This window comes from Phoca vitulina, unplaced genomic scaffold (genome assembly GCF_004348235.1).
Source record: "Phoca vitulina isolate PV1807 unplaced genomic scaffold, GSC_HSeal_1.0 scaffold30, whole genome shotgun sequence".
Taxonomy (NCBI): Eukaryota; Metazoa; Chordata; class Mammalia; order Carnivora; family Phocidae; genus Phoca; species Phoca vitulina.
The window spans coordinates 24,156,073-24,181,096 of NW_022589733.1; the positions used below are offsets into that span (position 1 = coordinate 24,156,073).

Sequence of the window (25,024 nt, forward strand, 5' to 3'; positions counted from 1 at the left end):
ATTGGGGGTAGAGATTACTTAAATAAATAAATATTTTTTAAAAAAGAGAGAGAGAACCCAAAGGATTTAGAAAGCTGCTCTAGCCCTGCAGTTTGGCAAAGAAAATGGGATAGGAATTGCAAAATAGGAAGCACGCCTTGAAAGGTCACTAAACCAAAATTATGAAGTGAAAACAATCGGCTCAAAAAGAAAACTCCAGATGGCCATCAGGAGGGATGCACGATACCTGGACAAGGTCCTTCCTTCCAACAAGCAAGGCAGAAGTGGCATTCTTCTGGCATGTTTCTTGAATATCATTCACATTCAATCTGAAATGTAAAAAGAATTAATAAGAAGTTTCTTTCTAGTCTAACCTCCTAAATCAGTGACCCCTGGTTTAACAGACAAACTAAAAACTGCCTCTTTAGTTGTCATCCAAAATGTTTTATCCATGTTGGCCTTAAGCTTTACTCTTGCTACGTAATATGGAGAAAAAGCTTACCCGCAGCTCAGGCTGGGGTTCGTGCCTGGGGAAGGTGAAATTGTTCACCTCTCTGAAGTCAGGACAGGAGGCCAACCCCAAATGTCAATTTGGCAACCAGCTTTTCTGTGGATTTCCCCAGGCTTAACGGTTGAATAAAAAGGAATTTAAATATGTGCAACACTGTGGTTTCTAATACAAAGAGCGGTGTGCTGTGTATGTATTACAAAATAAACACTTTTTGTTATGTGTTCCAGTTCAAGAAGAAGGCCAGCCTCTGTATGCCTGTCACTAGCCTCCCAACTCCCTACAACCAAGGTGGCTTTGCTGTTAACTGTTTTACAAATAGGTATCGAAAGCAGAATTCTGAGGCCCCCTCCCACCACACATCTATTATAATCTCCTCCTTTTAATTATGGGTGATACCAGTGAATATTGATGGGCTATCATACCCAAGATTAGGTTATTAATCAGTCCACTGTGAATGTGTCAAAAGGGAGATTATCTTAGGTGGGCCTGACCTAATCAGGTGAGACCTTAGAAAGAAAGTGAAGCATCAGAGAGAAACTCCTGCTGGTCTTGAAGATGAAAATCACCGAGTTCTAGGTCTTCAAGGAATTAAATTCTGCTAACAACCTGAATGAGCTTGGAAGAGGACTCTGAGCATTGGATAAGACCACTACCTGGCCACCTCTACGATATGAGCCTGGTGAGACCTTAGCAAGGACCCAGCTAAGCCATGCCGGGCCCGTGACCCATGGAAACCGAGATAATAAATGTATGTTATTTTAAGCTGCTAAGTTTGTGGTACCTTGTTATGCAGCAATAGAAAGCTCACATACTGGTCTCCTCCTAAAACTTCTTCTGAAGAAAGGGTTCCAATACTTATTTATTTTTTTTAGGGATAGAGAGAAAGAGACACACAGAGAGTGAGTGTGCATGTGGGGGGGGGGCGGGGGGGCAGGGAGAGGGAGACAAAATCTCAAGGAGGCTCCACACCCAGCATGGAGCCCAACACAGGGCTTGAACTCACAACCTTGAGATCATGACCTGAGCCGAGATCATGACCTGAGCCATAATCAAGAGCCAATCGCTTAACGACGGAGCCACCCAGGCTCCCCGAAAGGGTTCCAATACTTTAATATTTTTAAAATACTTTTAAAAAAAGAAATAAAACCACGTGGATTATGATGACTGTGTGATAAGCATGGCAGACTTACATGTACAGTTCTCCCAGTGATTTGTGAACAGGAAGAAGGCATGCAGTGTCCTGGATGATAACTTTCCCAGCAGCCTTGATCGGTCGATTGCCGGAGTCCGATCCCTCACGCTTGCTTTTCCATCTCCTGGATTTCTGGGGGAGATGACGAGATATAACTAATGGGGACTTTGATGAACGGAAACCTACAGTCGCAGAGCACGTCAGAGTTGGGTCATTGGTTATTTGCAGAGACTCTGCATTACATCATGCCCACAATTATATGAATCAGCATCTGTAGAAAGTAAAAGGATGGCAAAGGGCATTGAGCTCTTGGTTCCAAAATCCTAACAGGAACATATGCACCTACTGCAGTTCTACATACATGGTACAGATGCCCAAAAATAGACACCTTGAATCTAGAATTAAAAAAAAAAAAAAAAAGAAAAGAAAAGAAAAGAAAGAAAGAACAGCAGGTAAATAAGTTAGTAAAGACCCCAAAAATGTGGGAGAAGAGCAACTTTTAAGGTTGGGATCAGCCTTAGGTTCAAAGTTCTTGCCTGAAGCTAATCAAAGGTTTTTTTCTTCTCAGACAGCTTTAATAGGATTTGTTGAAAATTTAATTCAGACACAGCAGTGTGGGCTCTGCAAACCTTAATCTGTGGCAGGCAGACCGAGAAACTTAGCAGCTCAAGGAGAATTACCTGGTTTTTCCTAGCAGACTTGAATTACTTCTAAAAGTGATCATTTTAGAATGCCAAAAATACTTGAGCAGAGGGACCTGGGTAATGGACACAGAAGATCATGAGCAACTGTCCTATTTCCCCAGAGCCTCCCCTACAAAGGAGCCTGTGTGTGGGAAATGAGAGATGTCCTGGAAAGGGAGAATTATCAGCGTAGCCCGATCTGGTATCTTCAAAATGACAACCAGCCGAGGGAACAATATTCTATTTTATTTTATTGCTGGAAGTTAAAAAGGGGGCCACCAAAGTGATTCAACTCAGGGGGGAGGTGACATACTTATTAACAAAGTTGCTAGGGAAGGGGCCTGCAATCTGGAGTCAGAAAACCAAGGTGTGCTGGTCTTATTACCACCTGTGCTGGTTCAGTGTGACCCTGGGTGAGCTCCTTATTTGCTATGAACTTAGTCTCATGTCATCCTCTTTGCTCACTGATAACTATGCCTCAGGATGAGCTCCTTTCCGATCTTGCAAGTCTAATAAGGCCACAATGAAAAGGTAAGAGTGCAGACTGAAAACTTACGATTAAAACAAATCTGTAATGATTATAAATGTATTACAAGCTCTCAGGAATTTAGATTAGATCATTACTTATATTACTCACAAATAATTCATTTTCCGCTAGTGATTTTTCTACACTCTTCCATTCATTAGTCATGGTCTATAGTTAGTCGCTTCTGACCAGCGTTGTCCCATCTAATCCCCAAAGGTGCCCACAGCATGGAACTTCCTATGGGCTCAGTAAGGGTTATGGAACCTACTAGATCCAGGACACCTGGACTCGGTTCGTGGCAGATGAAGTTTAGCTGAGGTCTCTGAACTTTTTATCATAATTTGTAAATACATGTGCTACATTATCAATTTGGAACTTTGACCCAGTTGATCTTAAGCAGCAATTGAGTTACTTTGTGCTCTTTATTCATACACATCATTACTATCAATACAAGAGAAGCCCTGTCTACTATTGTCCGGCAGCCCTTCGATTCTCGATTTGTGCTGCCTAGTTTCTAAAGAATTACGTACACACTCACAAAAATACTAGCCTTTTAGCCACAAACAGCCTGATGAGGATGCAACTAAGGGGAGAATGGGCTAAAGAGCAAACAGCCTGTCAGAATGGACTGGAGCCAGGCGGTGTTAACCAACACAGGACAGATGTTGTCCATGTGTGTGAAATAATTTGACGTGACTGGTTGTGGGTAGGGTAATTCTGTGGGCATCTACCAGGCAGTGACTGGAACAGCACAGTGTGGTGAACTGGAACAGGGAGGGTGTTAAGTACACAAACTTTTTCATCCAGGTTTCCAGGAGTTTAAAAATTCCAAGAAACAACACCCGTAGGTCCTACATAATCGAATATCTCAAATGAGATTTGGGGTACTGGATTTAAAAAGAAAGAAACAAAAGGAAAAGATCCGACACTAAAAAACTTCCACCTGGAATGGAATATGATCCATCTCATTGGTTTTCTGTGTTGGGTGGAAGGCTTCTAAAACACTGTTCCAGGCAGACACTCTGGCTCGTTGTTACGAGAGAAAATGAGGAGTGTTTGAACAACTGGGCACGTCACTATAGCTCCATGTGACTAAAAGGTGGAAATAAATGGAGGCCTCATGAGGGATGGGGTCTACTAGCTTTCAGACCACACTGAAAACCACCACAATGTCCACCTTTTTAAGCAAACTTAATGAAAGCAAAATATTAAGGCCCGTGTGCCAAAAGTGGTCCCTTTGCATACAGACTAGCTCATTTAAAAATGTTTTTCCTAGCAGACGTGAATTATTTCTGAAAGTGATCATTTTAGAATGCCAAAAATACTTGAGCAGAAGGACCTGGGTAATGGACATGGAAGATCATGAGCAACTGTCCTATTTCCCCACAGCCTCACCTTCAAATGGCACAGATGGTCTTATATGTGGGAAATGAAAGATGTCCCGGACACAAGTCCAAGCGTATAAATGTATGACTTAGGATTTACAGATTTGTCTGTTATTATGAACAACAGGAGCTCCTGCTCGGGGCTGTTTCCTCTCTGCGAGCGTGGGCATTACCTCAGCTCTCTGAAAGAGGGGCTGCTCCTTCCATTTCACAAATGAGAATGTGAGTCTTACTTGAGGCCACACTCCTAAGAGCTGAGATCTGAACACAGGCTGTCAGCCCATCCTTATTAACCTGCTTTCGAGTGCATGATTTTGGATTAAAAAGAAAAAAAAAAAAGCCCTAAGACTAAGCTATCTGTTACTATGTAAACAGTTTGGTCCATTTTTAAATGGATCCATTTCTGCATATAAGGAGATCAACATCTGATGGTATCGAGTCCTGACACCCGTCTCTACAACTGCTCTCATTTCACTTCTCTGCCAAGTATCCCGAGCACATCCAGAGCAGCACGCTGAATACCAGCAGAGACAAGAGGCGGCCGTGGCTTCATGTGGGGCTCACCGGGCTCAGACCCAGATGCTGTATTTCAAGCCAGGCTCAAGAGCCTGACCCTCACACTCTGTTTCATCCCCTTTCTGGGTGTGGGAGGGGTAGGCACGTCCAGAGGGAAGAGAACGGAGTCCAAAGAGATGCCTTAGGACTCTTCCCTCTGCCCATCTGTGGTCCTTGGTTACAGAGATGGGGAGAAACAAACCCGTGTGAGTCATCAATAGGGACTTAATGAAAATGTAAAGACAGTGGTCTTGGACAACTCTCTGTAATCATCCTTCACTGAATTATGGAAATCACAGTCTGGATTTCCTGGGACTTGCTTGGCAACTTCTTGAGACAGCAGGCTTCCAGGTGGTTTCGCCGATCCATTCTGAAGTACAGGCGATGTGTGGTAGAAACTCACTAAGCTGCCTCTGAGCTTGTAACAGGAGGTCGCCACCACTGGGTCACCCTAACCACAGCTGCCACCAAGCCTCAAACTATAAAAGCAACTATGGGACAGCGCTGTGCATTCATATAATCCAGCAAGGAATAACTGCAAAACATTATCAAAAATCTGTAAGGGGTCATAAAAGAGTTTTGTTTTTTCTATTTAGTGGTTGGTGGTTTTTAAATACGAAGTACCTCCCTTTCAGGCTAGAGGGGTCTCCCAGTACTCCAGTCTAGTGACTAATTATTCTGGGGATGCAAATATAACAAGGCCACCTAAATAAACACATGCTCAATCTCCAATCAGATGTCAGGGCCTTAGGTCCTCGCTGCTCCCGAATGAGCACAGATAACTTTTCGGCAGCAAAAAGGGTTCATATTCCAACCACACTTCCCCAAGACTTCTTTTTCCCTTACAGCTTGCTGGTGATCTGAGGAATCTCTCATCTGTGCAACTGTCAGGTGACAACACGCAGAGAACAGCGACACACCAGGCTGAGGTGTGGCTGAACGTCCCAGGTGAGGGAGGGCACTCTGGCCTAAAAGCCCCCGAAACCTCCCGCATTGCTCCAGTCCCATTCTGACGGGCTTCAATGTGGGTGCTTTTCTGTGCAGTAGGATCAGTCCCTCTGGGAGGCAAAGGGCCCTGCGTTTCTCTTGGGTCTTCTCAATGCCCCATCACAGGAAATGCCCCTTCCCCACAGATTTCATAAGCAGGGATTGAGGGAAGAGAGACAAAACGAGACAGACAGTTATCACATGATGAGCACCGGGATGCTCCTCTGAACATACCAAGAAGGCGTTCATGGAATCAGAGGAAGGAGGACAGGGAGGAAAGGACTGGGGGTGGGGGAGGCACTGGTGCGAAGAGCACTGAATGACAACCAAGATAGCCAGCTTGCGACCGCACCACCAGTATTACTGCTACACTTGGAGGCGACATCAATGCCAATAAATGGGTTAAATGTAAAAACAGCCCAAGAATAAGCCACCGACTGCTTCGCAGCAACCCCACCAACAATGCAAAATCAGCAGAGTGGGCGGTGAGTCAACATGAGTTCCTATTTCAATAGCAGCAGGAGCAGAGGCTTCTGGAAATCAGTGGAAACCCAGCAGTCGGGTTGGCTGGGACAGGCTTTTTGAGGAAAGGCGGCCATGTTGGCTCTGCCCGCAAGTTGTCAGCAGCAGCGGTACGTGCTAACCAGGGCTCCTGATTTCAACTGGGTTCGGTATGAAAAGGCTATAGGACGATTCCCCGAAAAATTTTTTACACCGAATAAAATTTACAAAAAAGCCACAAGGCTGCCTTGCACAGCCCGAGGCCACCTTCTGAAACATGAAGGGGGTGGGAGAGGAAGACAGAAGAGGGGGGTGGCCAACAGGAACGGGGAAGAGAGAAAGAAAAGAGAGAGGATGTCCACAGCAGAGGTTTCATTGCAATGCAAAATACTGATGGCAAGGAAAAAATTGTTCCAGAAAGTTCCTGAACGATTAAAAACTAGCTTATGCATCATGCCAATGAAGCAGGTGAGCACTTCCCTCTTTGAACTAGACCAAGACGATAAAAACAGAGAGACAAAATGGTGGAAGCCTCTTATATCTTCCTCTGCTTCACCCCATGCCAAAGGTAGGCTTTTGAAAGCTCCAGGAAATTATACAAATACTCCAAATGAAATCAGGTGAGCTAAAGGCTTACAGTTGGGGTTCTTTCCAAGAAACCCAGTGTTTGGCTTCATTTTTAAAGAAGCCCATTCACGATCCTTAACGGTCTCAGTATTCACCCATTTGAAAGTGGATGAAACAAGGAGGAAGTCCTCGGTGCCTGACTCCCAAGAGTGAAAAATTTATTGTGCTGGTCCTGAAAACCAGCCAGCCTGTCACTCAGGTTCCTCAAAGCCAGGCAGGTGGCATTTTATTCTTGGGCCTTTGGGCAGACAGGATTAGTCAAGGAGAGCATTTGCACAGCGCACAGTACCGGGAAGTCGTTAATTGCTTGTATGGACCAACGTCGCCGGGCAGAGCGAGGAGACATCTGTGCGTGAAAACGTTACACCCAGGAGGAGGGAAGAAAAACACCAAGAAAATTAAAAGGGAAAAATATAGAATAAAATGAAAGCTTCCCACACATCTGATGGATTAAAAGGTACCACAATTTACTGCAAAATCGGGTTTGAACGACTAAAAATCTAAACCTCAGCAGAGCAATATTTGGATTCCCTCACCTCCCTCCCGACCCATTGCTCTCCCAACCCAGCTTCAGTGTCATCGTTCTTCAGTTCGAAACACATCTCAAGATATAAGAAGGCTGAGAGGTCAATGTTGGTGTACTCTAGGGAGGATCGCAGGGCAAGTCGAGAAATGGGTGTAGGGTCTCCCCTCCCCATCAAGAGCACATGTATGTGCGAGAAGATTCTCATTCCTATAAAGGAAGAAGTTCTTTGGTAGACTTGACACCCAACTGTTTCTGGTGTGTGGTTTGGTGGGCATTGGGGAAAGTGGAAGCCTTGATCTCAGGGCTGCAGGGCTATTTTCAGAGTGATGGGTAAGCAAGTGTGCATGAGAAATGGAGGGAAAGAGGGAGCAAGGCTGAAGAGCTGCCCTCCTGAGGGCACTGGCTAACAACAGGAGCATCAGTGTGAAACTGGGGCCGAAAAGCACTGTTTATGGAAATCAGAAATTATTCTATTAACTTCAAGACCGCCTCAGTTATTTACATTAGAGCTATTTTAGCGACATAAACTGAAGCACGGGTGCAAAATTTTAGAAATGTTTATAGGCCAAGGCCTAATGTTTATCACAAGTTCTGGGTCTTCTGATTTGTCCTAGGAATAAACAATATTTCATCAACTATTAATAGTTGGTCCAGTTACCAAATGAATGCTAGCATCTCTCCAGCTTTCTAACTTCCTATAAAATTTGATAGTTGGTTTTCATTGTTGTTGTTTTTTTAGGTCTCTCACATTTTTAAGGATTTAGCAACGAACCTTGGAATTCCATCCGGAGAACATTTGGGTGAATATAATAATATGACCTAAGTAGGGCAGGTTAAAAATACATAAAAACAAGACAAACAAACGGTAAAATCCCCAATGGTTCCATAAAGCGTCTTATAATCTCCAAAACACTCTATAATTCCTTCACTGCTATACTTTAATGCAGTTATATTCTTTTCCTTGACTCTTACTCATTTAACGATCTCAAGGGTAGAGATCTGAAAGAGAATAAAAATATGTAGGGGAAAAACTGGGGCTGAAAATAAAGACTTAAGCACAGAGAAATGTGGCAATCTGGAATCATTTTGAGAACAAAAGTAATAAAAGTGGTATTATTTGACATGTCAAACTAGATACCTAAGGATAAGAAAATACTCCTTGAGGGATAAAACTATATCGACCTCTAAGAGGAAGGAAGATGGCCTCTATAAGGTATCATGGCTGTGTTTCATTTCCCTGTGCCTCAAGTAATGGGATGGACATGAACAGGTTCAAGGAGAGATGAATTTATTTCAGATTCGTCACAAAATGACTCACTTGTTTAACTTCTTATGAGGTTGAACCACATGAAACTTTTTGAGATTAAAAATGGTCAAGTATCGGGGCACCTGGGTAGCTCAGATAGTTAGGCAACTGCCTTCGGGTCAGGTCATGATCCCAGGGTCCTGGGATCGAGCCCCATATCGGACTCCCTGCTTGGTGGGGAGCCTGCCTCTCCCTCTCCCTCTACTGCTCCCCCTGCCCGTGGTATCTGTCAAATAAATAAATAAAATCTTAAAAAATAAATAAATAAATAAATAAGGTATCAGTAATTTCATAGGATTTCACCTAATAACTACTATATGTCACCCACTGAGATGTGCTTCCCTCCCAAGAGCTTCTACGGTTCTTAGAATGTTCTATTTCTTGGCCTGTGTGACTGTTAATTGACTGAATTATATACTTATGATTTGTGAACTTTTCTGTACGTATATTACACAGAAATACAAACGTTTCATATAAAATTACAAGTGTCTGCCCCCATTTTATATGGCCAGTCTCTGAAATAAAACTTAAAGATCACTTACTATATGAGGTCATCTTAGGGACTATAATAGCCTGTTTTCTGTGGAGAAGCTGTATATTGGGAGCCATCCGAAAGTGAAGTATCACATCCTTCCCCTCCTCCCCAGCAGATCCTGTCTGATAAACAGTCATTATCTATGTGCCTTTGGTCCCTCTTTATGATTATGGCATTTATGGTAAAAGAAGCCAGACTGTGAAAAACATGTACGTAAGTAAGGCTTTACAAATGCTTTTGCGTTAGGAGAGGTCCCATCGTGGAACTGGAGTTACTGTGACTAGGCACGGCCTTTCTGCACTGTCAGAGTCAAAATGCTAGTCCACCTATTTTCCCAATCCAAACCCAAGCAGGAGTAACACATGACATGACTCAGAGGGGGATTCAGAACTGTCTCTTTGACTAAAAGATCTCCTCAGCCTGGCCCTGATGCTAAAGAAAATGCCCCCATCTACCCAACCATGAGTTTGTTTGACTGTTATGTCAATAAAATGCCTACTAGCTTGCTTAGAGGGGAAGAAAACCTAAAAATTTTGAATGTAAAGGACTTGGGAAGATAACAGGGGCCAGAGGGGCACAGTTCTGTCAGAGAGGTGAAGAAGAGGACTACAGAAAGGCAACAATCACTGTCCCCATCCAGCAGAGTGGTCTTGTCCAAGGCTGGTCCTGTCTCAAGCGTCAGTCCCTGCGGCTCATTTCAGTCACACACCAACCCTAAGACTAGACAAAGGCAGAGGTGTTCAACCACCAGCGTGAACCAAGGCTAGACACCGCACTGTCATCGAGGTGCAGACACCTCTAACGCCTGCTGGAAACTGGGTTCTTATTTAAAATAATTCAATTTTTTAAAAAACACATTTCAGTGATAGTCAATCCATCATTTCTCAATTAGTTCGGGACAGCAACAAAGAATTCCTAAGGACTGAGCTGGTTAACAGCTTGGTGGTAGCTGTGTTTAAAACATCATGTCAGTTAAAAGGCAGTTTAAACCAGCCTCTCAATCTGACAACACAGAAAGAGTTCTTAGAAGCACTCCTACGCTCTGCCAACATTCTCTACAGTGTCGTCACCAAAGGCTTCTGACAGCTTAATATAGCTACGTTAGGGACGAGGAGTTCCTGGAGAACCCAGGAACACAAGGACAGGCTCAGGTGATTTTCACATAAACTTTCCCATTCAGATGGGCACTTTGGTGTAGACTTAGTAAAAGCATAAGACCCCTCAGAGATCAACTTGAAAACTTCTCACCGCTATGACGTTCTAAATATATCGAGATCCCAAGCCTTCAGAAGCATCCCTTAATTTGTTGACAAACATCAGAACACCAAGGAAGATCTGCAGCTAAATTATCCTACCTGAAACAGTGGGAATTACCTTAACAAGTTGGAGGTAACAAGGATAGGGTTAAATGGGGAGTGACGAATATGGATTATAAGAACCACCCCATCCCTCCACACACACAATTCACAGTAGTTAAAACCAACTGGAAGGAACAAAGCAAAGGTCCTTCTTGAACAAACTAATTTTGAAAGTTAAAGACTACAGGGGGATTACTAACCTGGCTGCTTTGCACAGCAGGCAGGGAGACAAAGGACAAGAACCCAGAAGGAATAAGAATCAAAGGCCATGGCTCTGCTGCTTACCCGCTCCTTATAGTAGAAGGAGCTGATGGAGACTTGCTCCTTCTCACTGCGAGTGGGGCTCCCGCTGTACAAACGAAGGTTCCCAGGGGCCTCCGTGCGGATCTTCATGGGAGCAATCAAGCCAGTATGATAAGCAGACAAGGCTGACAGAGACCTGTGGTTGAAAACGCAGAATTATCCATACTGGCTACAGTCCTTCCATATTTCCAAGTAGTGTTACTCTTAAGCACGTGATGAAACCAAGAGAAAAAAAAGATAGGTAAAATGGGAAAAAAAGGAAACAAAAAAAGAACAAAATGAACTTATGAAACAGAAAAACGCTTTGTCTGCAAAAGCAGAGAATACTTCTGACTGTATACATAGAAAACTCAAAGGAATCTGCAAACTAGTAGAGCTAATAAGTGAATTTAAATAGGAGGCCAATCTATAAAAATCTACTTATTTCTATATATTAGAAACAAACATTTGGAAATAAACATTTAAAAAATTTCATTTACAATAGCATCAAGTACCTAGAAACAAATTTAATTTTAAAATGTGCATTGAAAATACAAAATATTGCTGAGAAATTAAAGAAGACTCAAAACAATAGATATATACCATGTTAGTGGATTGGAAGATTCCATATTATTGTCAAGGTGTCCATTTTCTCCAAACTGATCTACAGAGTCAACACATTTCCAATCAAAATATGAATAGGCTTTTTTTTCTTTGTAGAAACCAATAGGCCATTTCATATTTTTACAAGAATGCAAAAGACCTAGAGTAGCCAACATAATCCTAGAATCCGTAGAATAATAAAGTTGGAGGACACACCCTAGCAGATTTGAAGACCTACTATATAAAAGCTACATTAAGAGTATAGTGTTGGCATACAGAGAAACCAATAGATGAAAGGGAAACAAAACAAAACAAAACAGACTCCAGAAATAGACCCACAAACATAGGGTCAATTGATTTTCAACAATGTATCAATGCAATTTTTTTTAAAGATTTTATTTACTTGAGAGAAAGAGAGCGTAAGTGAGGGGAGGGACAGAGGGAGAGGGAGAAGCAGACTCCCCACTAAGCAGGGAGCCCAACGCAGGGCTTGATCCGAGGACCCCGGGATCATGACCTGAGCCGAAGGCAGACGCTTAACAGACTGAGCCCCCGGCGTCCCAATGCAATTTTTTTAAATCAATGCAAATTCAATGAGAAAAGTCAAATTTTTTCCATAAATGGTGCTGGAACAATTATGTATCTCTATTGAAAAAAGTGAACTTTGGCACCTATCTCACATCATACACAAAAATTAATTTGAGATTGACTACAGGCCTTAAATAAGGAATCTAAAACTATAAATTTTTAAAAGAAAATGGAAGAATATTTTTGTGACCTTAGGTAGGCTAAGATTTTTTTCCTAGAACACAAAGACACTAACCATTAAATTTTTTAAAGTGACAGGTTGGACTTTATCAAAATTAAAAACTTCTGTTTATCAAAAATCATTAGGGAAGGAGAAAGACAAGCAACAGATTAAGAGAAAATCGATACATACTTCAAGCAAAGGATTTACAACCAGAACAAAAAACAACCACAAATAAATAATAAGGAACACAGTCCTAAAGAAATGGGCAAAATACTTGAACAGGCATATCACAAAAGAAGATACCCAAATGGTCAATGAGCACACAAAAGCTGCCCAACTCACTAGTCATCACCAGGATGAGATACCACATACCCACCACAATGGCTAAAGTTGAAAAGACTGAAAACACCAAATTTTGGAGAGAATGTGGAGCAACCAGAACTCTGAAACATTGCTGGTAAGATGGCACAACCACTGGGGACAGACTTTTTGGCAATACTAAAAACAAAAATCATACATACACCTATCCTAGGACCCAAGGATTCTAGTCCTTGGGTAGAGAAATTAATATACATGAAAAAAAAAAAAAGACCTGAATGTGTAGATCTACTCATAATAGCCCCAAACTGCCCAAATATCCCTGAAGAGGAGAATGATAAACAAACTGTATTATTTCATATAGTGGAACCACTGACATATACAACTATATGGATCCATTTCAAAAACATTAAGTTGGGGGCGCCTGGGTGGCTCAGTCGGTTAAGCATCTGCCTTTGGCTCAGATCATGATCTCAGGGTCCTGGGATCCAGCCCCACGCCAGGCTCCTTGTTCTGCGGGAAGCCTGCTTCTCCCTCTCCCTCTCCATCTGCCCTGCCCCCCACTCATTCTCTCTTTCTCAAATAAAATCCAAAAACCAAAACATTAAGTTGAACAAAATAAGTAAGACATAAAATAGCACACGCTGCATGATGTTCTATTTAGATGAAGCTCAAGCACAGGCAAAACTAAAACTACAATGATGGAAGTCACAAGACTGGTTTCCTCTGGGTGAAAGGACAGGGAACCTTTGCTCTGTATCTTGGTCTGGGTGCTGGTCATCAAGGTATACACTTCAGATTCGTGTACTGTAAATTATACCTCAATAAAATGCTGTTCTGATCCAAAGCCCAGATACACATATTCTTGTTTCCCTTTGAGAGTAGGTGATTGTTTTTTAGTACAATCTTTCAAATAAAGAACCCAAAGTAGCATATGGGGTCTCTGACGCTTAACTCCCCAGTCCTGTTGGCCAAGGTCTCATCTGCCTAGGTTACTGCAGAGATTGGCAGACTCTCAGGACAGCAGTAGCTTCAATCTCCTTTCTTTCCTGTAAATATGCTGATTATATTACATCCAGCACACCCAGGTGTTTGCAGTGGGAGGGCTTCTGTGTTATCCTGGTTGCCCCATTGCAGAACCAGAAGTCTATCATATATAACTGATAACATTTAAGCTTAAAAAACCAGTGGTATGGGGGAGGTTGTGCATGTGTGGGCTCAGGGATGTATGCTAGAACTCTCCGGACTTTCCACTCAATTTTGCTATACACTTAAAACTGTTGTAAAACATAAAGTTGATTAATGAAGAAAAAAACCTTTACTATATGACCCAGCAATTCCGCTCCTACATATATATACCTGAGAAAAATGAAAATCTAGGCCCTCACAAAAACTTACAAATGCTCATAGCAGCATCATTCATAATAGCCAAAAAGTGGAAATAACCCAAACATCTACTGACTGATGAATAAATAAAGAAAATGTGGCATATACGTATGATAGAATATTATCTGGCAATTAAAAGAAAGGAAGTTCTGACACATGCTACGTGTATGAGCATTGAAAACATTACACTAAGCGAAAGAAGCCAGTCACAAAGGACCACATAACTATATGATTCTATTTATATAAAATGCCCAGAATAGGCGAATTTATGTGCAGCCATCACTATCGTCAATTCTAGAACATTTTTAATGACCCCCCAAAGAAATTGCATCACCCAGCTGTCAACACTCCGAAGTCCCCCATTCCTCCAGGGCTGGGTAAACACTATCTACTTTCTGTCTGTATCTGTGAATATACAACAAGCCACTGAATTATTTTAAATGGGTCAACTATATACTATGTGACTTATATCTCAATAAAACAGTAAAAACATAAAAAACAAAAACAAGGGGCGCCTGGGTGGCTCAGTCGTTAAGCGTCTGCCTTCAGCTCAGGTAATGATCCCAGGGTCCTGGGATCGAGCCCCACATCAGGCTCCCTGCTCGGCCGGGAGCCTGCTTCTCCCTCACCCACTCCCCCTGCTTGTTTCCTCTCTGTCTTTCTCTCTCTGTCAAATAAATAAATAAATAAAATCTTAAAAAAAAAAACAAAACAAACAAACAAAAAAAAACAAAAACAAGAACAAAAAATACAACCAGGAGTAATAATAGGAAACACAGAGCAATGTGCCAGGCATGGTTCCAAATGCTTCTCAGGGATTAACACATTTAATCTTCCCAGAAACTGAAGGAGGTAGGTGCCACTATCATCCCCAAGTTATTGTTGAGGAAACTCAGTAACTTGCCTAAGGTCACAGAACAGCAGGGCCAAGATGGGGACCCCATGGCTTGGCTCCAAAGTCCACATTCCCATTTGTTACTTTAGATTGCCTCTTAAAAACAGAACAAAACAAATAAACCAAAAAACCCACACACAGAAAAATAATGGAGACCAGACAGAAAGTGTATTAAATTGCTAACAGTGACTCGCCAAGGAAAAGGAAAGCTTTCAAATTTTAATTTAAAACTTCCATATTGTGAGTTTTTCCAACCACTTAATGTCATTTTTAAAAATTTAACATGTTTCGGTAATGTTAGAAGTGGTATATTAGTGTTGTGGACCTGCAGATGATCTTGTTACTTTTTTATTTTTATTTAATGTTCAAATAATACTTTAGCAATAGGGGAAAAGCACACTAAAAAAGAATTTGCCTTGTTTTGACAACAGCTTTTATCAAAGTCCTTCTTCTGGTGGTTTGGTAGTAACCAGATCTCCCAAATCTCAGCTTAGTGGCAATTTCATGAACCTAATCTTTCATGAATAAATCTTAAGAGTGGGGGGCGCCTGGGTGGCTGAGTCGTTAAGCGTCTGCCTTCGGCTCAGGTCATGATCCCGGGGTTCTGGGATCGAGCCCCACGTTGGGCTCCCTGCTCAGAAGGAAGCCTGCTTCTCCCTCTCCCACTCCCCCTGCTTGTGTTCCTGCTGTTGCTATCTCTCTCTCTGTCAAATAAATAAAACCTTTAAAAAAAAAAATCTTAGAGTGGGTATTTACTGAAGAACTAAAACCACTTGTCCAAAGACAAACTCAGTGCTCATTCCCAGATGTCTGCCCACTTATGGCCCCATGAATGCAGCTAACATCTGCATCTCCCAGGCTCACCTTGGAGTAGGTTCTGTCGGAGACACTGCTCGATGCATCGTCATTGGCCTTGTGAAATACACCAGATACCCTGACGAAGGAGACACACATGTGCACATCAGGGTCAATGAGCTGCAAGTGGGAAATCCTAAGGAAGCCCTGGTCAGTCCTGGCTGTGGCCATATGTAACAAGGACAAAGGTCAGAATCTCTAGGATCCAGGAGAGATGGGATGCATGTGGTGTGGAAAAAATCTTTTCAGGTACTTTATATTTCTTTGCTAGGGGACCCGTCCTGTGTTGAGAATCAGGGATCTGAATTAGACTCAAATTCATGCTCACCAGAATGAAAAGAATTAAAACTATAATTTTGTTGAACATTCCCAGGATATGTCCACAGAAGCCAATTCAGCATCAGACCACTTAACACTACAGCAGTCTTTTGAGTTCCCAGGAAACAAAAATAAATGAAAATTTCCTGATTTTTCTGAGATTTCTTTACAGACTACAGGACATTCTGGGCTTTTTGCTCTCAAAATCTAGAATCTGAGAACCAAAAAAGAGACCAACCTGCTCCGCAGAACCTGGCCCCCGAGGTTCTAGGGAAGGGAATATTGGCATCCTGGTATGACCCATAGGCAGTGGTCACTCGGGCAAACGTTGGTAAGGGCGGAGTGACAGAGTTTGGGAGTGCAAAGGGGTTGCTGGAAGTGCTGTCTTCTTGGTTCTGAAATTTAAAAGTTAACAGACTAAAAACCACAAGCTGTCTTAAAGCTGACTTACAAAATAAGGACACATTAGTTTGGGGAGGAAGAAACGAAACAAAACATCAAAGCATAGGTTGGTACAAGAATCCCACCACGAAAGACTCAAGGCAGGAGACGAGCTGGCGCAGGCAGGGCTCCAAACAACTCTGGTTTCGTTTCACTTTTTGCAGGGAAGTGTCTTTCAGGATCTAGAAAAGGCACGAAACACAGTCAAGAATAGCAACATTCCTTCTCCTGATTCACTTTTCTTCTTCAAAGCAGTGGGAAGTCGTGAAGATGCAGGGAGGCTGGAGCTGTGTCTGAGGCTTCGGCATCCTACTTTCCACCTGACTCTAGAGGCTCACAGAGCATATTCGAGAAGTCCTCTCCTTAGCCAGGGCAGGCACACAAAGCTTAAGAGAACACATTTCTTTCTGGTGAATTCTACTCCTTTCCTCTCCTTCTAGCTGAACCCCCACCCCCTCATGAAAATTTCAGTATCCTAGAAGTAATACCCAATACAGGCCAGGGGGAACAGATTTCACTTCGGTGGAAATTACAATGTATCTTTTCTTTTCTTTTCGCTTCTTTAAAAATATAAATCCTAACATTTTGAGGCACATGCTATAGACATAAACTGACATACACATACTGAAGACAGGTGTGTAAACTGGGCCTGCGTGGTTCAACATGGAAGTCATTACCCACATGCAGCTACACAGCATGTGAAATGAGGTAGTCTGAATAGAGATGTGCTGGGGTGCCTGGGTGGCTCAGTGGGTTAAGCGTCTGCCTTCAGCTGGAGTCATGATCTCGGGGGTCCTGGGACTAAGCCCAGCTTCAGGCTACCTGCTCAACAGGGAGTCTGCTTCTTCCTCTCCCTCTGCCCCACCCCCCTGTTTGTTCTCTCTCTCTCAAATAAATAAAATGTTAAAAAAAAAATAAAAAAAGGAAAGGGCCAGCCTCAGTTGTTAGGCATGCTGAATTGAACTGTACTGTAAGTGTAAAATTCATACCAAGTGTTGAAGACTTAGTACAAAAAAGAGAATGCAAACTCTTGCAATAATTTTTATATGGACTACATGCTGAGATGAGAATGCTTTGCATACACTGGAGTACGTAAAAATATTACTGAAATTAATTTACCTGCTACTTTCAATTTTTTTTTTTTAGTGTGGCTACTAGAAAATTTTAAATTACGTGTAGCCTGCATTATATTTTTATCAGGCAGCACCGAATTAGACCTTTAAAGATACTTCCTAATCCTATCATTTTTAATCCTATCATTTTAATAACAATAGGAACATCTATCTTTTCTGCATGTGCAAATAAGACAATGAAATATTCAAATTCCAAGTACAGACAAACAAAAAAACAGACTCCCAACTATAGAGAACAGATGGTTACCAGAGGGCAGGTGGGTGGGAGGATGGGTGAAACAGGTGATGGGGATTAAGGAGTGCGCTTGTCGTGATGAGCACTGAGTAATGTATAGAATTGCTGAATCACTATATTGTACACCTGAAACTAATTTAATATAACACTACATATTATACTTGGATGAAAAATAAAAATTTCCAAGCACAAAATGCACCCATACTACAAAATCAGAGTAGCATTTGAGAGATCCTTACACCACTTGAAAATTTTCTTGGTTACGTATCTTCCCCCAGGAAGATGGGTCAAGTGTATATGATACAAACTAGGCAAAGGGTGTGTAGTATTTGGGTCATCTTGGTTTGTCAGGACATTTCAGTTACTTCACTCATGACGCTGCTCAAACTGAAAAAGGTGTATCATACCCAGCTCGTGGGGCTTTTTTAATGGAGATTCTGCCTGATTAGCTCTGATTAGAACTGCCAGAGCAAGTTTCTGAGGCTGCAGGAGCAAGGACCAGATGCCAGGCTATCCCATCTCCATTCAGGCACCGCCATCCCTTCAGATACCTCACCTGGGCGGCCAGCCAGCCTCACCTCAGGATGACACCACCTCTTTTCTTGGAATGGATTTTTTTTTTTTATTGCCTTACATTTTGTTTTTAAGTAGGCTCCATGCCCAGCATGGGGCCCAATGCAGGGCTTGAACTCACGACCCTGAGATCAAGACCTGAGCTGAGATCAAGAGTTGGATGCTTAACTGAGCCACTCAGGCGCCCCTTGTTTTCTGATGATAAAATATCTTTTAGCTTCAGAATACATCTTGCCAGGCGCCTGGGTGGCTCAGTTGGTTAAGCGACTGCCTTCGGCTCAGGTCATGATCCTGGAATCCCAGGATCAAGTCCCGCATCGGGCTCCCTGCTCAGCAGGGAGTCTGCTTCTCCCTCTGACCCTCCCCCCTCTCATGTGCTCTCTCTCTCTCATTCTCTCTCTCAAATAAATAAAATCTTTAAAAAATAAAAGAATGGGGCGCCTGGGTGGCTCAGTCGTAAGCGTCTGCCTTCGGCTCAGGTCATGATCCCAGCGTCCTGGGATCAAGTCCCACATTGGGCTCCCTGCTCAGCAGGAAGCCTGCTTCTCCCTTGCCCATTCCCCCTGCTTGTGTTCCTGCTCTCGCTATCTCTGTCTCTGTCAAATAAATAAATAAAATCTTAAAAAAAAAAAAAAGAATACACCTCGCCTACTGTTTCCAGATAAATGAAAATGTACTGCAGGGTTCTTAACCAGGGATTAATGCATAGCTTTAACGACATCTATAAGCAGATTATATACAATTATAGAACTACAACTATATTTCTAAATTATATACAACATTTGTGCAAATTTCTCTGGGGAAGGGTCCATTGTTTTTGTTGGATGTTCAAAGGGGGTCCATGATCTAAAAAGGTTAAGAACCACTGCTCTGATGTTTTCTATACACAATGAAGTTAACACCGAAGCACATACATACAGATGACTTTCAAATCTTATCTACCAGAGTTTTCATTCAACTTTACCACTCAGCTTAGATGCTGATGCCTGTGAACAGACGTCTCCTCTTACAACACTAAGGGGAATGTGTGAACACAGACCCCTACCTTTAGCAGCTTCGCTTTCATCGTGGATGTGATGGTTGTGGGGTTGATAAACTGGAAGGAAGGGGCAGCGTTGTTGGGGTACTGCGCAGGGAACTTCACCAGCATCTTGACACGGTGACCACTGCAGTGCACGGACACCGTGCAGCTCCTGTCCGCCGCGTCCATCTGCAGACGACAAAGGGACAACTGCTCGCGAGATGAGCCATCGGGCATCTCCAGACGCAAATGAATTTAAACAAGCTAACTGCAAGCTCTAGGCTCCTGGGACCTGGGCAAAGGGAGACTCTCCAGAGACGAATTTGGAAGATTTAGACAACTCGTGTTTAAGACAGATTTTTAATTTTAGCACTGATTTAATAAGTTCAAAGTATTTTGACTTAAAAAAGCTTCAGCCTGAAGCTGTGAGGTAGAACTGAAACTTGCTATATTTATTTTGAGATGAGAAGATAAAGCAGGAAGAAATTGAAATACCGGACTCGAGTTAAAAAGCACTCCTGGGAAAATCCATGGAGACAGAAAGCGGATTAGTGGGTGCCAGGGGCGGGGGCTCGGGCAATGGGACGTGACTGCTAATAGGATTTTTTAGGAATGATGAAATGATGAACATGCTCTGGAATTAGGGGTGATGGTGGCACAGCTCCGTGACTATACTATGAACCACCAAATTGTACACTTTAGAAGGGTAAATTTTATGGTAAATGAATTTTATCTCAATACTTTTAAAAAAGCACTCCTGGAAAAGGAATCAACATCTCCTTCTGAAACTAGAATCACTTGGCTGTCCACACTGTTCTCAACTGTTCTCAACAAAGGGTTATGATCTGAATTGATACAGGTAACCAATTAATCAAAGAATCCTTTCTCTCTCGATTTCTCGTGCTGCCAACCAGAGAAGGCAGCTGGAGTAGAGCGAAAAAAGGCACACACGTGGGAAATCTGGAGACAGATTCAAATAGTATCTCTTCTACCAAATAGCTGCTGACTTCAGACAAGTCATTACATCTCTTAGTGTCAGTTTCCTCTTTTGTAAAGTAGGGAGAAAAGCATGTATTGCAGAGTTGTTTTAAACGCCAAAGGAAGGGGCCTGGGTGGCTCAGTCGTTAAGCGTCTGTCTGCCTTCAGCTCGGGTCGTGGTCCCAGGGTCCTGGGATCGAGCCCCTCATCGGGCTCCCTGCTCCGCGGGAGGCCTGCTTCTCCCTCTCCTGCTCCCCCGCTTGTGTTCCCTCTCTCGCTCTCTGTCAAATAAATAAATAAAATCTTAAAAAAAAATAAAAAATAAAAATAAAACAAGCCAAAGGAGGGGCATCTGGATGGCTCAATTGGTTTAAGCATCTGATTCTTGATTTCAGCTCAGGTCATGAGCTCCGGGTTGTGAGATGGGAGCCCTGCGTTGGGTTACATGCTGGGTGTGGAGCCTGCTTGGGATTCTCTCTGTTCCTCTGCCCCCCTCCTCCCAAAAAGGCCAAAGGAGATAATTATGCACATATCCATACCTACTGTTAGTTGAATCTGGGCAAAAAAGAAATCAAGCTTCAAAATTCCTTCACAGACTCAATTCTCTGAAGGAAAGCATTTCAATACCTCCCCAAAAGGAAGAGAGTAAACCTTTCCATGTGTTAAATGAACAAAGAGGTTTGGTGACCTTCTTACTATGAATCTAAGTCATTAAGGAAATGACCAGCTTTAAAGGGAGACAGTACAGCAGAGTCCAAAGAACCTGGTGTGGGGGGGGGGGGGGGGGGGGGGGGCGGGGGTGGTCAGGAGGTTTGGCTTCTAAATTCAGCTCTGCCACTAACCACACCAGTAACCTCTGCCAAATCACTAAGCCTTCCTGGCTCTAAGTAACTTCACACATGGTAAAATGAGGTGTTGGAGCAGCTAAGAGGATTTCAAGACACATGAGCATCAGTTTATTCCTTGGTTCATCTTACGAGAAAATACTATGGTGAGACTATAATTTGCATTTGTAAAACATCTATTTCTCTAGAAAACCTAGAAAATAAAAAAGCAAGCAGACAGATTCACTTGTTGGTGCAGCAAAGCTCTTTGCTAGCTGAGATCAGAGCTGAAAGAGTCCCCTCGCCCACCGACCGCCATCCGCAAGCAGGGGAACGAGGCCGTAAACTAGCAAGCACCTCCACGTTGACGTTCCGGATCTGCACGTTGATCAGCGAGAACTCTTGCTGCAGAGTCTGAGGCAGCCCTGGCTGCTCCGATTTATTCTCTTCCAGGATACTGCTCGGGGGGTCTTCCTTTAAGACTAGCAGGAGAGAGAGGTTCTTCAGTTGTTGGAAAACCCTTTTGAAAATGGGTCCGAGAGCCGTTCTAGGGTATCTGCCGTAACTCTGAGATGCACAGAGGGGCACTTCCCCTGAAACACCTGTTTGACCGATTACCTTCTTCCTCCCCGTGGCTCAAGTTGTGCTGGTGATCTGTATCTTGAGTGTGAAGGGTCTTCTCTGGTTCCGGCAGAAGAGAAATGCTCTCAATGAACTCATCGACACCATCTAATATGTCGTTTGCACAAAGCTGCAACAAAGGGTAGAAGATCTAGGTCTACAAATGTCAGTGGAAATGATCATCATGTCTGGTTAGGGTTCTGACTTAAAAATGGGAATCACAAAGGCTAAAGATGTCGGCCAAAAACCGATATAATCAGAATAGGTTTTACCCTCCACCAAATCTCCCTGATTAAATACACAGGAGAACAGACTTTTAGCTACCCTGGAAATTTTTCATCCTGTTCATAGTTTGTGCAAGCCTCAGAAAACATTAAATTCCAAGCCTTTATGGAGTTGCTCAGCTAACCCAACAGCAAAAATGAACAAATGGTACTTTCTGGAAAAAATATATTTGAAAGGCAGTAAGGTGATGATACTTAACCAAAATGCTAAGCGTGACTTCATACTGAGCAGTGTTGCAAAATTTTTTTTAAGACTGATTGATTTTTAAGTTATCTCTACACCCAACGTGGGGCTCATGAATCTCAGGATCATGGGACTGAGGCCCACACTGGGCTCGCTACTCAGCCATGAGTTTGCTTGTCCCTCTCCTTCGCCCTCTGCTCTTCCCCACCCCCCCCCGATCTAATTAATTAATTAATTAATTTTAAAAATCTTAAAAAGAGAGAGGGAGAATTGCATGCTCTCGTTCCCAGGTTTTGGCACAAAAAAAAAAAAGAAAAAAAGGAGCTGCATGCTCTACCAACTGAGCCAGCCAGGCACCCTGCAGGGTTGAAAATTTTACGCAGCATTTTCTATCTACCCTCTACAGAGCACAGGCCACGGCAGTTCATACCAGGTACCAACCACTGTGGTTCATATAAGAAACAGGTATCATTATGGGGCAAAAATTGAAAAGGGCTTCATAGGACAGGTGCCGCTGACAGATGTAAAGGGCTCTGAAGGTTAGACATCCTAGTTCATTTAGAAGAAGAGAAGAAATGAAGCCCACAGGCCATTTGCTCAGTCGGCTACCCACACTCTCATACTGGGACGTGAGAAAAGGCAGTCAGAGGCTTTTCACGCTTAAAAGTACCCAACACGGGAATTGGCTCTTGAAGATCTCAAAGCCTCCGTGTGTCCTACACAAGCCACTTGGCCAACCAGCAAGTATTAGTAAATGTCTCTCACGTATCCTCTAACTTCCACAAGTACTAAACTTTGTATTTTTTTTAAGTTTCTAGCGTACCCAGTTACACTCCTCCACAACAGCACTGAATACATACCCTCTGCATCTGGGAATCCACTCGCCACATTCTCAAGGTCTGATCCCGTGACCACGTAACCAGTTGGTAGTCTTTGGATCCTAGAAATCACCAAATAATAATCCTGGAATTTTTTTTTTTAAGATTTTATTTATTTGACAGAGAGAGACACAGAGAGAGAGGGAACACAAGCAGGGGGAGTGGGAGAGGGAGAAGCAGGCTCCCCACTGAGCAGGGAGCCCGACGCGGGGCTTGATTCCAGGATTCTGGGATCATGACCTGAGCCGAAGGCAGACGCTTAATGACTGAGCCACCCAGGCGCCCCTGGAATTTTTTTTTTTTTTAATTCAACATCAGTTTTGCTACAGGTTGCAATGGGGTGAGATTCCTTCATCCATCCATTCAACAAATACTTGTTGACCATCTCCTAGACGTCAGGCACTGCTCTAGGTACTAGGACAAGCATGAATACTACAGTCTCTGTCTTTATAGATCTCACAATCCAGTGGTGGCAACAGACAAATAGATAAATACAAAATAAAATATCTGGTAGTGACAGTGTTATTAAACAAAAAACAAAAAAACAAAAAACAACAACACCCAGGATTAGAGAACTGATGGCGGAGCTATCTTTAGACAGGCCTCCCTGAGGAAGTCAGATTTGAGCAGAAACTTAAATGAAGTGAAGTAATATCTGGCAGCTCAGCAGGTGAAGAGGGATGCTGGGATTTAACGTCACATTGAACTTTCGCCTCCACAAATGTTCCTCCTTTTATATGCTCCAGAGGAGCTGAGCATGAATATGATTTTTGTGAAACGAATTGCTTTAAATGCATAACAGCACCTTGCCGTTTAAAAGAATTTTTTGGTAAAGAGATGCATCTCTTTATAAAATGGATAATCAATCGGGGCGCCTGGGTGGCTCAGTTGTTAAGCGTCTGCCTTGGGCTCAGGTCATGATCCCAGGGTCCTGGGATCGAGCCCCGCATCGGGCTCCCTGCTGGGCGGGGGGCCTGCTTCTCCCTCTCCCACTCCCCCTGCTTGTGTTCCTGCTCTTGCTATCTCTCTCTCTGTCGAATAAATAAATAAAATCTTTAAAAAAAAAAAAGGATAATCAATCTTGATTGAGTGTTCGTAATTGACTGAGTTATATTTCCATATATCAGGTCTGGTCAGAGGGAAACTATTCTAAAATCATTGAGGGAGCTTTATGAAAGGATCAGGGCATTTCTGAGTAATTAGGTCATATCGAGAATCTCCTTTATGGCCATCCTTAGAGAGCAAAGAACTTAAAAGAGTTTAGAATTGAATTTCATCCAATTCTTTCATTTTACAGATGGGAAAATGGAGGCAGCAGAGCACATGATGTGTCCAAGCTAAAAGGGTGGGTGAGGGACAGAAGTTCCTTCTCTGCGTCCCTGCCCCCAGTTGGGCCTTCGCTCCTCAGGGTGCTGCTGTATCCTTGCGCATGGCCGGCAGGACACAAGTCTTCTGCACGGCTGCCTGCCAGCAGTGCCCTGGACCCTACAGACTCATGTTCACATCAGCAATCGCCTGCATTCACATCTGGCTTCTTTTCACGTCCCTGACTGTGGAGAAAAGTTACCCCTAATTCCATTCTAATCCCAACCCCTCCACCAGTGCCTTCACCCCCATTCCAAGGGCCCTTGCTTTCCCACGTACCGCCTCTCTTGCACCCTCTCCTTGCCCTCAGACAGAGAGGGCAGCAGCTCTAAGATCAACTTAGTCTGCTCCTTGCCTGTGAAGGCGACTTCATCCACAAAACCAGTTCCTGCTGCCTCTGTTCATGTT

At 43.1% G+C, this 25,024-nt stretch overlaps 1 protein-coding gene across 6 annotated transcripts in view; it reads right to left on the reverse strand.

Moving 5' to 3' along the window:
- Positions 1–25,024, reverse strand: part of WDR59 (WD repeat domain 59) — a 92,313-nt gene that overhangs the window by 13,548 nt on the left and 53,741 nt on the right. For 5 of the 6 annotated variants that reach the window (XM_032424552.1, XM_032424554.1, XM_032424555.1 and 2 more), the window contains 11 exons: positions 23,234–23,313; positions 21,903–22,035; positions 21,642–21,766; positions 19,507–19,671; positions 16,607–16,702; positions 16,318–16,474; positions 15,771–15,840; positions 10,957–11,110; positions 7,236–7,292; positions 1,681–1,814; positions 227–308 (listed from right to left, as the gene is read on the reverse strand). In XM_032424552.1, the coding sequence (XP_032280443.1) occupies positions 227–308; positions 1,681–1,814; positions 7,236–7,292; positions 10,957–11,110; positions 15,771–15,840; positions 16,318–16,474; positions 16,607–16,702; positions 19,507–19,671; positions 21,642–21,766; positions 21,903–22,035; positions 23,234–23,313 (1,253 nt within the window). The remainder of the gene's footprint in view (positions 1–226; positions 309–1,680; positions 1,815–7,235; positions 7,293–10,956; positions 11,111–15,770; positions 15,841–16,317; positions 16,475–16,606; positions 16,703–19,506; positions 19,672–21,641; positions 21,767–21,902; positions 22,036–23,233; positions 23,314–25,024) is intronic. The other variant, XM_032424553.1, reaches the window with a different exon arrangement.